Below are 16,254 nucleotides of genomic sequence, written 5' to 3'. Positions count from 1 at the left end.
AGTAGAACACTTTGGACTCGCCGGTCTGCGAGGCGGGGATGAGGTGGTGTCGGAACACATGTCCCGGAGCTACGAGTACACACCTTCATTTTGTAGTAGAACACTTTGGACTCGCCGGTCTGCGAGGCGGGGATGAGGTGGTGTCGGAACACATGTCCCGGAGCTACGAGTACACACCTTCATTTTGTAGTAGAACACTTTGGACTCGCCGGTCTGCGAGGCGGGGATGAGGTGGTGTCGGAACACATGTCCCGGAGCTACGAGTACACACCTTCATTTTGTAGTAGAACACTTTGGACTCGCCGGTCTGCGAGGCGGGGATGAGGTGGTGTCGGAACACATGTCCCGGAGCTACGAGTACACACCTTCATTTTGTAGTAGAACACTTTGGACTCGCCGGTCTGCGAGGCGGGGATGAGGTGGTGTCGGAACACATGTCCCGGAGCTACGAGTACACACCTTCATTTTGTAGTAGAACACTTTGGACTCGCCGGTCTGCGAGGCGGGGATGAGGTGGTGTCGGAACACATGTCCCGGAGCTACGAGTACACACCTTCATTTTGTAGTAGAACACTTTGGACTCGCCGGTCTGCGAGGCGGGGATGAGGTGGTGTCGGAACACATGTCCCGGAGCTACGAGTACACACCTTCATTTTGTAGTAGAACACTTTGGACTCGCCGGTCTGCGAGGCGGGGATGAGGTGGTGTCGGAACACATGTCCCGGAGCTACGAGTACACACCTTCATTTTGTAGTAGAACACTTTGGACTCGCCGGTCTGCGAGGCGGGGATGAGGTGGTGTCGGAACACATGTCCCGGAGCTACGAGTACACACCTTCATTTTGTAGTAGAACACTTTGGACTCGCCGGTCTGCGAGGCGGGGATGAGGTGGTGTCGGAACACATGTCCCGGAGCTACGAGTACACACCTTCATTTTGTAGTAGAACACTTTGGACTCGCCGGTCTGCGAGGCGGGGATGAGGTGGTGTCGGAACACATGTCCCGGAGCTACGAGTACACACCTTCATTTTGTAGTAGAACACTTTGGACTCGCCGGTCTGCGAGGCGGGGATGAGGTGGTGTCGGAACACATGTCCCGGAGCTACGAGTACACACCTTCATTTTGTAGTAGAACACTTTGGACTCGCCGGTCTGCGAGGCGGGGATGAGGTGCTGTCGGAGCGGATGTCCCGGAGCTACGAGTACACACCTTCATTTTGTAGTAGAACACTTTGGACTCGCCGGTCTGCGAGGCGGGGATGAGGTGGTGTCGGAACACATGTCCCGGAGCTACGAGTACGCACCTTCATTTTGTAGTAGAACACTTTGGACTCGCCGGTCTGCGAGGCGGGGATGAGGTGGTGTCGGAACACATGTCCCGGAGCTACGAGTACACACCTTCATTTTGTAGTAGAACACTTTGGACTCGCCGGTCTGCGAGGCGGGGATGAGGTGGTGTCGGAACACATGTCCCGGAGCTACGAGTACACACCTTCATTTTGTAGTAGAACACTTTGGACTCGCCGGTCTGCGAGGCGGGGATGAGGTGGTGTCGGAACACATGTCCCGGAGCTACGAGTACACACCTTCATTTTGTAGTAGAACACTTTGGACTCGCCGGTCTGCGAGACGGGGGTGAGGTGCTGTCGGAGCGGATGCCCCGGAGCTACGAGTACACACCTTCATTTTGTAGTAGAACACTTTGGACTCGCCGGTCTGCGAGGCGGGGATGAGGTGCTTGTCGAGCACGGCGAGGATGTCGGAGCAGATGTCCCGGAGCTCCTTCTCTACCTGGGAGCGGTATGCGCGGATCATGCTCAGCTTGTCCTCCGCGCCCTGGTGGACAATACATCACATTAGTTTACAGTAGCTTGTTACAATAGTTACTAGACTTACTAGTCTATGACTAAAAACAGTTACGTTAGTTAGGTCGGAGTCTAGTCAACGCTAGGATGGTTGCGTTGAGCAGCAACCATAGAGTTGACTAAACGCAGACGCTTGGGAGACGCAGCAAAACCACCAAAATTTTAACGGATTTCCGCGAAAAAAGAAATTTGCCTCTCTCTTTCATATTCATGCGATAGAGAGGCAAATAACATAATTTCAATTTTCCTTCCGTCCTACCTATTCCACTTAATCGTGCATTACATTCCAATAAAACAGACTCCAATATCCATAAACTATCATCGTCGTATTAGAATACGCGTTGCGAAGGCATTTAGCGCCCCTACGCCATACGGCATGGACCCCAAATAAAAGCAATTTGCCGAAAATCGATGACCCACTTTTGTTTTTACAAACGCTACAGTTCGCGGCACACGTGGCACTGGCGATCTGGTCTTTTAAAATAACCCTTTTGCGGATGGGACGGTTTAACCGCCCACTCCGCCCAGCCTGTGGCCGTGCAGCAACAGGCCCTTATTCTTTGTGCAAAAGGCACTATTTTTAAAATATAAGCGAATGAAACGTAATTATTTGAATAAAGTTTGTTAGTTCAAAAACATTCTAGGCTTACTATGTATTGATAAGCATCTTCATTATCGCATCTACGTACAAGTTTACACTATAAAGCCATAAACCGCCTTTACGACTTGCCAGCGGAATAAATTAGTGAAATAGTTTACACCAGACTGTACTTTCATTGGATACACCCGAGATCATTAAAACTGGGTTAATTTGCATGGAAATTTTGCAAAGTGACCTTTTATCATTGCTTTTGAGTGTAATATTGCCTGGGCCCATTTCAACTCTGACAATGATATGACGTATGTCGGGACCGCACCCACAAATCAATTAGTATCTAGGTGAATATCTGCTATCGTATTTAACCAAAATACGTCGTGTAAGTCGTGTATGACGTGTGAATGAGTTCTAGGGAGGCTGACAAGTTGAGTTTCTATGTATGTACTTAAACAAATAAGTTTCTTAAGAAAACTAAAACTATGTACATTCATAGAGGTATTCTCACTTCCGATAATTAGGTAAACTAAGAATAGTAACCTCCAATTAAATTATAAGGGAGGGAAAGTTTACTTTTTTTATAGTTTTCATATATTATCGTTAGCGTTAAAATAAAAGTTCTACTTCTACACAATAAAAAAGCGGCCAAGTGCGAGTCGGACTCGCCCATGAAGGGTTCCGTATTTAGGCGATTTATGACGTATAAAAAAAAACTACTTACTAGATCTCGTTCAAACCAATTTTCGGTGGAAGTTTACATGGTAATGTACATCATATATTTTTTTTAGTTTTATCATTCTCTTATTTTAGAAGTTACAGGGGGGGGGGGGGGACACACATTTTACCACTTTGGAAGTGTCTCTCGCGCAAACTATTCAGTTTAGAAAAAAATGATATTAGAAACCTCAATATCATTTTTGAAGACCTATCCATAGATACCCCACACGTATGGGTTTGAATTTTTGAGTTTCAGTTCGAAGTATGGGGAACCCCAAAAATTTATTGTTTTTTTTCTATTTTTGTGTGAAATTTTTAATGCGGTTCACAGAATACATCTACTTACCAAGTTTCAACAGTATAGTTCTTATAGTTTCGGAGAAAAGTGGCTGTGACATACGGACGGACAGACAGACGGACAGACAGACAGACAGACTGACATGACGTATCTATAAGGGTTCCGTTTTTTGCCATTTGGCTACGGAACCCTAAAAACTGCACACAAATACCCATTACTTAATTTAATTTGACGCGGTTAATCTTTAGAATAAATCTTTAGATATGACAAGAAATGTCGATAAAAATAAAAATTCACTATCGTGCTGTAAGCTGTAACTATGTACCTATTTACGTAAAGTTTTCACACGACCGTCCGTGTGGAGGTGACAAATTAGGGGCAGTTTAGTAAATTGCCGAAACATCGCAAACTGTACAACGGTGGTAATGACCTGGGCTGGAATTTTTATGCCTTTTTGTTGACGTTGTGGAGCCAAGCCAATAGCCGAGCTCTGAAACTATTAACAGCAGGAATATTTGTCACGAGTCTTAGGACGCGTTTACATCTCATCTCATAGATAAAGCTGCAGCTGATGCAGAGTAAGAGTGAGCATCCACCAGAGCCGACCGTAGTTATGCGGAAAAGGGGCTGTTCATAAATTACGTCAACTATTTTTGACCCCCCCCTAAAAGTCATCCAAAAATCATGCTTCGAATGACCCCGTTTCCTCCTACGTCATGCTACCAGCATCCGATGTCCAGACATTTGAAATGACGTAATTTATGAATAGCCCCTATGTGAATATTAATTGCATACATGCAATATCTTAAGTACTAAGCATATTATGCTAATGTAACCGTTAATATCTAATAGTAAATGTTGCAAGCCATGCATATTATTATTATATTAAATTTCAAATTACAGTTGTCGAATGTCAACGGTTCCTAGCGTCAATAGTTACTCGTTGGACTAGCAATATAGCACGAATTGTCACTGTCAAATGACAATTGTTACCGTGGTGAAACAGGGTTCTCGTTGATTAAATAAAACTACCGGTAATTCAAACGACCGAGTGTAAAAGCGCCTTTAAATTCATAAGGTCTATTTAACGCTCTACTTTAGCCGCTATACTTTAATATTGGTATTTACAGAGGTTAAATACTTGTGAAAATGCAATTTTATCTCCAAGTTCACTAAAGGTACTTAGCGTCCGATAAAGCCTAGGTTTACAGTTCATAACCTAGATCACAGCGGCAGTAGGCCAACCGGCCACGGCTAGCCAAAGTAGGTCTAGCAACACAAAGCCGATGCGACGCAAGACCTACTTGCTGAATTTCTGTGTGACGTAAGCACTAGGGAGCCTAGCTTTTTGGTGTAGGTATTATAGGTATTCTGAAACAGTCTCCGAATTAAGTCTATATTTTTTTATCTCTCTGTGTAGCTATGATATAAATAATTAAAGTCTATTTTTTTATTCGGTAGACTGAAATGACAGAACGTTAATAGTATGAAATGACATTTCATGTTCATACTATTAACTGTCATATCAGTCTACCGAATAAAAAAATAGACTTTACATATGTTTTAAAATTCAAACCACAGATGTACGCTTTTTATTCCTAAGAGTCAGGGCCGTATTTTATGCCTACAAGGCATATAAATTTCACTTTCGTTTATGAATGTAATATTTAAAGGGAGACGGTTTTTTTACCGTCGGAATATTTCTGTGACGGCGCAAAAGAAAAGAGTAACTTGACAATTATAAAAAGAGCAATTAATTATCAACAACTTATTGACATTCGACAAAATACATTTTGTTAGTTAAGTATCTCTAAATCTAAATTTTGTCATTGCAATTAGATAATAATGTTATCAACAGTGATCGTTAATTTTCCAGCAATTTTGGTGCAGCATTAGTAAAAATACAGGGTTTTCTTAATTTTTTTTCTAGGGAGAGGATTGGTTAAGGTTAATATTACTGTTATTAACCCTAATTATCTATTCCACCTAGAGTAGGGCATACAGATGCTTTTAACCAACAATGCTGCACCAAAATTGATGAAAAATTATAGATTACTGGTTATCCATCGGTCCGTAAAAAAACAAATGGCAAATTGTTTAAAATTTAGACAGGTTTTGGTTGGCAGGTAATGAATACCATCACGACCACGCCCCATTTTAGTCTTTCTTTCGGTTTCGAGTTGTGGTGACCTCAAACGTAAACCTTACAAACCGCACGCATATAAAACAAGCAGCGGGGCGTAACCAGGGCGTAACCACTTTTTACATTTTATTGTAACTCTAACCTCGTTCTACAAAGTCGTTCTAGAAGCAAACATACCACGGATCATCCTATGGGCTATTATTTGGGGCTATTTCAGCTATTATATTAAATTGTTTTTGCGATAAGATAGTTTGAATACTTTGAATATTTTGTACAGTTAGCAAAGTGACTCTACTCTTACAACTACCAAAAACATCTGAACACTGCCCTAACATGATCAAAAGCGAATACTCTGCAAGAAGCATCTGGAGTCTTTTACACGTTTAAATCTATAATTGACATTTATAATATTGGCGATTGTAAAATGCATGATTTCCAGTTATGAACCATCGAGGTTCGTAATTTTACCAGGTTAAATAATAATCGATTTTGACGTTATTAGATTTTGTTAATAGGTAGAATAGAGTTTGATAATGGAATTGACGACTGTACCTACTGACAATTAATAAAAATACGCGTAGCTGCATGATGTAACGGTACTTTTTACGATCTTATTGACGACTAGCCAGACAATTACTGGGAAACTCTCACTCCACTGCATTACTCAGGCGTTAGTCATATGATAATTAGGAATGTATTAAGGTAGAAATGGAGACTGGATTAGAATGTCAGTGAATATATAATTAGGTATGTCGCGTCATTTATCATGGAAATTTATATGATAATCGATAATTAAAGCGTCTGTGAAACACTGCTTGATATGCACAGCTATAAAAGTATCGGGGATAAGTGAAAAAACCTGAAAACTACTATTACAGTACATATGGGGCTACTTTTCCGCACTAGTGCGTAAAATAGCACTTTTCGTGCGATGTCGAAACTTTAAAGTGCCATATGTACTGTAAAACGTTGCTCGATACACGTGCGAATAGGTAATTCGCAACTCGTGTCGATTTAATTATTTATCGCCACTTACGTTTCGAATTTCCTCTTTTTCGCACTTGTATCGAAAATAACTATTTTTCGAACACTATCCAACCGGAATTATGGTAAAACTTTCAGACTTCTTCTCAGAATAAAAGTAGGAATGAACAAAAAACCAGTTTTAATTTTTAACAAGCAGAAACGTCTGCGAACGATGCTATTAAGCTTAGAATAAATTTAAAAGTGGAAAAAATACTGTCCTGGGTGAGACTTGAACTCACGGCCTCTGGATCGATACTCCAGCGCACTGCCATCTGAGCCACCAAGACCTCATCCATAGCCAGCAAATCTTTCCACCATATGGGTCAAGGCGACCCTAGCGACATCTACCGTAAAGAACGTTGACACTTCTTAAACGGCTACCGGAGTTCCAAGTCATTGGAAATTCGCCAGTTTTCAGACTTTATTGACTGACAGTGACAGTAGAGTAGACTGACTTACTGGTAGATATAGTAACTACGAATCCGACTGAAGTGTAGTGGAACTAGCTAGTGGGACAGGAACTTTTAATTTACAGCTGCATTCCTAGTACTAATTCAAACGTACACTTGACTAGTTAGTATGATTACTGCTTGTTTTAAAAAAGGCCGAGGTTGTCTTCTGTACCTACGCATTTTTATGGGCATACATACTATTCGGACTAATTTATGAATATCTTATATTTATTAAATGTAGGTTTCCTACGAATTCGGTCTAACATGTTTTTGTACTAATTTTGTAAGTACAGTCGCCATCAGATATATCGGAGCGGCCAAGGTGTTCACAAAATCTGAGCACGCACTCTAACGCCTTGACAATAGAGGCGTGTTCAGATATTTGTGAGCACCTTGGCCGCTCCGATATATCTGATGGCGACTGTACCTACTCAAAATTTGGGCGTTTGCATGAACTGTCATTTTAGTAGACACCTATAAAAACAAGATTTAGATCTGATCTCAGGATTTTTGTGTATATTTCAAATTCAAGATTGACTTATTAAGCGCACAATGGAATTCAGCCGTCTCGAAAAGCTAATTACAACAAAATGTGCATTTGAATGGTTATTTTTTTACCGGCAGACTGCGGACGGCAAAAAGCGGCCTTCATTGTATTTCACACCAGACCGAACGCTAACACCTTGACCATTTGTATGCCTTTAACCTTAATACCAGTGCAATAAGGTTCAAATTCTCAGTTTACTGTGAAAAGATGGTTTTGTTGCTTACCGAACTCACTTATAAGAACTGGTATAAGTTAGCTCTCTTGATTACACTGAAGAGTTATCGAACCAGAGGTCATGGTATACTGGTGACTTGGTTGGGTTCAGTAATACACCCGCTTACCTAAGGTGAGGAATTCCTATGTAGCCGTGAAGGAATTGGGCGAATCTTTGAATGTTGTCGATTTTTATGCAGTGACTTGAGAAACTTTAGTGCGGACACTGCGGACTTTACTATAATGTCAGAGCAACACAAACGCTACGCAAAATGCTTTATAAAAAATACATTTTCGAAATAAAGTATCCCACCGGTGCCATTTATGTAACGCTCTGCTCTGCGATTTTAGGTCCTAATCTTAGATTTTTTAACCAGCATAATTCGTAGGCAGAGTTACTCTTTTAACTTCCAGCCGTTTTGGCAAGGTCGATTATTTAGCTTTCAATTATCGAGCGAGAATAAATTACTTGCACGTTGCTTTGACATTGCATGCCCCGACTACTAAAGTAGAGGTCGGTGACACCATGGATACTAGGTAGTAAAGTAACTACTTTACCAACTTAAACCAGACGAGGGTTTACTTATTATTAGATCAGTGGTTCCTAACCTGGTGGTGATTACCCCCGTGGGGGTAAAACTGGTATTTTACGAAGGTAATAAGCTAACCTAATATAACAATACAACAAACGTACACGTTTTATTTTTTATTACCATTGGGAGGAGGGGTAAAATCAGGTTTCCCTAGTTAGTCATAGGGGTGACCGGACTGAAAAGGTTATTAGATTGTGGGTCAGATTTAAAAGGGGGAGAGAGGGGGAGTATGTGCGTTTTAAATGCGTTAATTTGACCTAACATCCCGCAAAATATACATTGGATGTATAATTATAATTAACTTTCTCATTAAACGCGTTTAAAGCACATGGTAATGCCCCCGCGGAGTTTGATGACTGTAATGAGTCATTACGGCAACATAGATATATTTCCTAAAAACCGGCTATATTCGTGTCAGGCTATATAGGGCAAGGGTGGCATCATAAACTATGGAAAATAAATCCTGTTTGAAACGAAAATAGTACATTCTTGATAATAGACGCTTTTCATATGGTTTTCTAAATACGAAACCCTGACAAAACCCCCAAGGAGCACAGGGGAGACGAATGTTCAGGGGAACCAAAATAGCAAAATACAGGCGCTCTCAGTCTACCTGTTTGTCAAGACTGTCGAGTTCAGACAAATTGGGTTCGTAATTTGAAATAGTAGTTTCAAATATTAGCAAGCTTTTACAAGTCTCTAGAGGATTATGTATGTACAACGCCGAGCGATGAGTAATTCTCAGAAAATTTTGAAGAGCTCTACTACAGTTCGTACTCAACTACCTATATTCAGGGGCAGGTTGATGAGACTATTAAGAATAGTAAGATATTGGATATATGCGGAGTGGCGTGGGAGAGTTAAAAGCCTTGATCGCAGTTGTCATCGCAAAAATTTAAACTCTCGTAGAGTAGAGATAAGTAATAGTAATAGATAAGATAAGATCTAATTGATCTGTGAGCACCTACCAACAAAAACTGTCACCACGGCAACAGTGCGAACTTTTGTTTGGCTGCATGCGACTATAAGCTTGCTGTATATGCTTTGGAGCAATAAGTTTTAGGCAAAATTTTCAGGTACAAGCTTTTATTGGCGACTATACTTTTCTTTCCACAGGCAACTAATACTCATCGTCCTCATCGAGACAATTCTAAAACACCCAAACACAGTCAGATGGGTTGTTTTATCACAGTTCCTATAGCCACCACCTGTCTCCATCATCAGATAAGCTCGATGGTACCATAATATTGCATTGACACCCGACTTACATATGTATACAAATTTTCATCTTCATCGGAAAACGGGAAGTGGGTCAAATTAACTTAAGATTTGACCCTAACAAACATACATTCATATTACATAGGTATGTAAATTGCAAGTTAATAAAAAGCTTGTAAAAAAATGGTTTATAAGAAATCGGTCAACAGGCAAATAAAACAATTTATTTGTCAAATGAGAGATGAGAGGCGAGTGTCGCGCCCATAGCCAATATTCCATCTTTATGCTTGGCTAGTTACAAATTTGTACAACTAGCATAAATGGTTGAGGAAGCAACTACGCGAGTATCCGTCGGTGAGTCATCTACTGTTGACTTGTGAAATATGTCTGTATGACAAACTTTTCGTCACTATACAAGCTGACTAACTCTGTGGTCTGTGACAACAGTTACACTCACAAGAATTATTTGTCGCCAAAACATGTCGCCAGTAGTAAAATAATTTAAAATGTCTCACGAAAGTTAAATTTCGATTAATTCTGTGACCATACATACATACAAAACATTCATAATGCAGGAACAAAACTGAATACGCTTATCACGCAAGGCCTTACCAGGATTCGAACCCCAGGACTTCAAGCTTCACACACAGGATCACTACAGAGTAGGCCATTGAGCGCCACTTGCACCTTCCCACTAACCCAGGGTTAACCGGTTAAACCTGTAGTTACCAATACAATTTGTCACTGACCGGTTTAACCGGTTAACCCCGGGATAGTGGGATGGTGCAAGTGGCGCTGAGACGGTTAAATATTCAAACTGTTACGAAACATTGTGAAAATCTTACAAAAACTCATGTCTGGCTTCCATCGACAATGCAAGTTGGATTGGAATTTAGCAATGCAGTATTTCCGTCGGTGTCAGCTTTCCCATTGTGTTAGGAGCTCTAGGTCCGATAGACGAGTGGTGAGTCTAGTCCATGGGTTCCCAAACTGCTTTTTAGGCACGCCCCCTGCTGCCTAAAATGAAGTTCCCACGCCCCCCCTTTTCGCTTCGATGCAAGGTAGGGATTGCAGAACCGGTACTGTTTAAAAGAACCGGGATTTTCGGTACCGGGCAAAAATGGAACCGGGATTTCCCGGTATTTTCGGTACTTTCGGGACTGCCTTCAAAAATCAGTTTTCACATCAAAATTCAGTAAAAAAAAGCATAAAACGACCTCGAATCTTTCTTAAAACAATAAAAAAGTAGCACAGTGAAGGTACACACTTCTTTTGTACCATAATATGTGTCTTTAAGTCACACAATCATTAATATAATTTGTTTTTTTTTTCCTAAACTACATGATATTTTTACTATCTTTGTTGATTGGCAAAATTGAATTGTGGCTCAGTAATATCATCATTTTTTTTAAAATATGTAAGACGTTTTGTAAAAAAGGATAAAAAAATTGATAATTCTCGCATGCGTTCAAAATGGGCTGTGGACCTTCGAACATATAATAACAGAACTATCAATACGACAAATCAAAAAATTATTCAGCCAGAATTATTAATTCATTTAAAATATCATTATCATATGTGAGTTTCTTATACCGTGTTTGAATTTGAATTAAAAGTAGTATTTTATTAATTACAAAATTGTCTCTATTTTTGCTTCTAGTTAGTATACAAATATGAAATAACTAATTGTTCGTATAAAATGATTTATCGTACAAACATTTATGCCCTTCTAAAAGTATCAAATTACGCAATTTTATATTGTCGGCATTGTCATTATTGTCAAACCCATTGACTTTTTTTTTAATTTATTTTAATGTAGTGGTCAGCCGTAAAAGTATTACCATCAGCCTTAGATTGATAAAATATATTTATTTTCTTTATAAAACATGATATTTCATGCTAAGTAACAGAAAACAGTCAAATATTGTACCGGAAATTTTAGTCCCGAAAATCCCGGGAGTACCGGGATTTTAATTTTGAAATCCCGGTTCTTTGCTTGGCTCTAAATCCCGGGAATTCCCGGTACTTTCGGTACCGGTATTTCCCGGGAGCAAACCCTAATGCAAGGAAACGGAGAACTATTAGGTAATCGCGTTTAAATTTCCCGAGGCCCCGCGCCCCCCTTCAAATGACCCCCACTTTGAAAACCCCTGGTCTAGTCACCGTATTGATCCGGCACAGGTCTACAGGTGGTTGCGAGACCTGTCGGTCCTAATCAAACAACTGACAGTGCAGCTATGTCAATAGGGTCCATATACAGTCAGCAGCAGAAGTTGCTAAGCGGGCCAGTTGTTCAAAATGACCTTGACACGCTCTTAGTCCTCTCAACAATAACGTCGCGTCAAGATCATTTTGGTCACCTCGCCCACTTAGCAACTTCTGCTGCTGACTGTACCTATTTACCTGTCTTCGAAAATTTGTCGTGGTGAACCTAAAGAGCGATTATCACGAGTCAAAAATGTGAAGGGTCGTAAATTCAAATTTTCATGCAATTTCTTAACTCAACTGTCATCCATCAAACAATGTATCCCTCAATTGTCGCGCACATAGCCAATACTCGCCGCCATTAAGTTAAGATTGGGTTATTGCTATCACTTTCACTCTTGCTCTGACGATGGAGGTATGAGAGAAGAGTTACGTCACCAGTGTTATCTTCGTTATCTATCTTATTGCTTGAAGGCGAGTATTAGTAGTATCTTTACTCTATACTCTATTCTATAGGTACTTCTATAGTATATTTCGCATGACTTTAATTTTAACGAGTGACATATTTGTATGAATTGCGTAGTATTTTTCAAACACCTTGGGTACGGTGACAGAAGTCATCTAAATTTTACGACATTTTGCGTTTCAAGTTTACAAATTGTGTTGAGATGACATCTGTAACCGTACCCAAGCTGTTTGAAAAATACTAGTATTTTGTAGGTTTGATTTTTAATGTTTTTATTACAGTTCGTTTCAAATAAAAACTTGCCAAAATTGCATTTTTCTCACCCACTATCATCATATCGAGATTTGATTTGATAAAAGCAAGTCAAGGGCGCCGAAATTATCAAGTAGTTTCATCAGAAGCAAATGTTGCTTTCAGTTTCTTTTGAACAAAATACAAGAAAAATCTAATTGGGCTTATTGTTCAGACAGTTTTCAGTTGAATTTGTCTGTGAATACTCTCTGCTACTATAAAATGTATTTAATTTATAAATAATAAGAACATTTCTTAAAAGCCTGTCATCTTACCTTATCAAGTACTATCAAGCTAACATACAAGTTTCCTTTTCCTTTGCCTGATTTCAAACTGTTAGGTTAGGTGAAGTTTCAAAAAAACCCTGAAACTTGCAGAGTCCTGCAATCCTGACAAAGGCCCAAAAGTCCATACATGTCAGGGGAAATCCTGACGCATGTGACCCCGAGTAGCACTTCCTAACTATCACTGGAAAGTCTGTGCAGAGTTAGCTTCTGAATCTATGTCAAGTTGTCTATTGCTAGTGCCTCAAATTCCTTCAGTGTTAAATCCTGTGGAACTTAAGAGTTTAACCTGTAGCCTAATCAAAAATATGCAGTTTGATTTGTCAAAATGAAGATTCAAAATACAATGGGATGGAAAGCCTTTTTATAGGCATCAGGGCAGCATGTTTAACAAATAAGGGTGCTAAGATACTGGTATATCCATGGATTTACCATCGGTGTTTAACATAGAAAATGGAAACCAATGCAGTCAAGAGGAACTTATAACAGCTGTAACACTAATTTATTCTATTATACAACCTCTTGTACGAGGGGGGAAATATTCGCGAATATAGATTTTTTTAAATAGAACTATGCTACTTTTTTCACTACCACTTTGGCAGTTTATATATTGCCAGTTTATTAATAACGATTAAAAATTAACATTTGCTACTTTAATTTTTTTTCTAAGGCCGCGAACTTTTCAGCAGCCCCTCGTATGCTTTGTAGTGACAAGTTTAGTCCACTGAATGAATGTGACTGCTTGAGTTGCAAACTTTGACAGCAGCATACTAATGTGAATTTGAGTTCAAGTGTGACTGCTCTATGTCTTTTTACAATAAAGAGAACAGCGGTGAGATGTCACAAACTTTTCTAGTGGTAACCGCACCAACTGCTCACTTTCTCTTAGAAATTAGTTTTTGCTCTTAAATTTATACTCGTAACAGTCATCATGCAATAATTTTAGTTGTGAAATTTGTATTATAATAAATCTAATATGAGTAATTTAATGTAAGGTTTGATGTGCCTTACTCAGATACATTATTTTGTAGCAGGTATGAAGTCTAAAAAAATGTATGCCTCATACATATTTGACAGTTGAAGTGTAAGTTGCTGTACACCCGCATTTGTCAAAAGTTGACATTGAACAATTCAGTTATCACAAAACATGGCACCATGTTCCACTTCCACTGTGGTCTTCACCATCTAGTTTGGCTGTCAAACATGGGGGCACTGTTTTTGATAGACTTTTTACCTCTTCAACAATCTATTCTCTTCTTATTACTAAAATACGTACTTTTGTTTCTTCCTTCTGTTCAATAGAGGAGATAATCCTCCACGAGGCCCGGCGGGCACCGATGACATTCTTGTATGCCACGGACAGCAGGTTCCGCTCCTCCACTGTTAGCTCATTGTCGGAAACATTGCGGGAGGCCACATTCTTCATCGCCTCTACCATTTCTGAAATACAATTGTTGGACAACTTAGCTTTCACTTGACATACATTAACAGTTTATGTGATTAGAATATTTAATGGTTTAATGTTTAGACTTCAGTTTTAATTAAGGTTATCAAAAGGTGTTACTAATTAATCCATTTGTAGACCCAGGGGGCCAGTTTCGTCATGTTTATCACTAGTTGCCGAGCATCATGGTCAAGGGTGACTAACTGACATTTAGCACTGATAAAGAACAGTTCATGACTGATGTAGCTTACTATTGAAACTCGTCTTTTTGATAATTTTCAACAATATAATTAAGATAGCTGGCCTTTTATACCATCATTAGCAGGAAAGGGTGTGCTTTGACGACCTAGCACCCTCTTTTATGAGTTTTATGTAACAGGTGCATATTCCAGTATAGTCAGTGCACTTTCTACTTGGCACCTGTTTCATTTTATCCCTGAAATAACATCCATAGCCATGGAATTCGTCACGCCACCGCTTCCCAGCAGCCCCGAGGCGATATCAGGCGGTCGTGATAAGAAAATCAATCAAGAATAGGCAGAACGACACGACTATGTCGTACTACAGTTTTCATTCAAAGCAGTTATCAACGGAACTACGTACATATGTAAATCAACTAGATAACCTGTACAATGGCATTATATTCTTAATTCAAAAGATGAATGCGATAACATGTTTCTCAGCGAATTCCGAACAATAGCCAGGTGAAACCGCAGAGGGCGTTGAAATTGCTCCCAGTAGAAAACCCCAATAAAACCTGAACGTTTCGCGACCACTAATGAAGCTTTTCACCGAGCTGCGACATGCATGAACGAATTCAATAAGATCGATCGTGGTTAACTTCCTCGGAATGGGAATATAGGTGACAGTTTTTGCTTCTCGAACTTTTCGCTCTCAATTTGAATAAAACAGTACCCTTTGAACATATTAACGCACTTTCAAGGGCTAATGATGAGCATAGGGACTAGTGTTTCTGTAAAGTAACGTTTTTCATGATTTTCTCAAAGGAAAAAGCTAAAGGGCATCCCACCGGCGGATGACGCATCGATCGCTGACCAAGCCTAAAGAATGCCATTAATTTGTTTCAGTTTCTAATGAAAAATGTATTCTATTGGATGTAATAGTAATCAGGCTTCATTAACCGGACTTTATAGGGGACATCATCATTGTTCAAGTGAAGATTTTTTCAGACTATACCAAAATCGTCTTTCAACTGTCGGCGAAATTGAGAGAGAATTTTCGCCATTCTACGAAAAGATATTACAAAAATATGTACTCACCATCGTAACGCTCAGCCTGCTCGGCTAACTTAGCTTTATACACATTATCTTCCCTTTCCGACATTGTGGATGACAAATGATTTTTCACTAACTATATCCGAATCGCCAGGTCACTAATTCACCAAGATGGCCGCGCCCGCCAACCGAATCCGAATTCGATCTTCAACTAAACTCCGCCCATGACGTCATTCAAATGGCAACTTCCGTTCTAAAATTGTTGCCAGGTCCTTGCTTCAACGGCTACCATTTCATACAAAAGGTTCATGTTTTGTAATTTGTGATCTGTAATTTAAAATTCCGTGACTCCTCGACTAAAATTTAATAAAACCAAGATTAAACATACAAAAGAGAAAGAAAAACGGGTTTAATAAGTATTGGTACTTGGGTGGTTTAATTTTTATTGCATTTAAGAAGTTTAGTAACTAACCAACGATTTGATTTGATTAACTACTAAAAGAAATATGAATGAGCTACTTAATAAAACGTATAAAACAAAAACTTTTTTTATTTTAATAAAAATTTAAAAAATAAAATAATAAAAAGTTGTATATTTTTTACGTTTCGTCTTGCAACATTGAAAGTGTGGCCAGTCAAAGCTTCAAATATGTTACAACAT

The 16,254-nt window shown here is 39.5% G+C and overlaps 1 protein-coding gene across 1 annotated transcript in view; it reads right to left on the bottom strand.

Moving 5' to 3' along the window:
* Nucleotides 1-15,818, bottom strand: part of LOC134656951 (14-3-3 protein epsilon) — a 30,044-nt gene extending 14,226 nt beyond the window's left edge. Inside the window, exons 1-3 of the mRNA XM_063512513.1 lie at nt 15,639-15,818; nt 14,191-14,354; nt 1,682-1,837 (exon numbers count right to left, since the gene is read on the bottom strand). Coding sequence (XP_063368583.1) covers nt 1,682-1,837; nt 14,191-14,354; nt 15,639-15,702 — 384 coding nt within the window. The 5' untranslated portion in view covers nt 15,703-15,818. The remainder of the gene's footprint in view (nt 1-1,681; nt 1,838-14,190; nt 14,355-15,638) is intronic.
* Between the last annotated feature and the right edge of the window lie 436 nt (nt 15,819-16,254).

The sequence above is a fragment of the Cydia amplana genome, chromosome 19, assembly GCF_948474715.1.
Source record: "Cydia amplana chromosome 19, ilCydAmpl1.1, whole genome shotgun sequence".
NCBI lineage: Eukaryota > Metazoa > Arthropoda > Insecta > Lepidoptera > Tortricidae > Cydia > Cydia amplana.
This window is presented reverse-complemented; position numbering and strand designations above follow the sequence as displayed.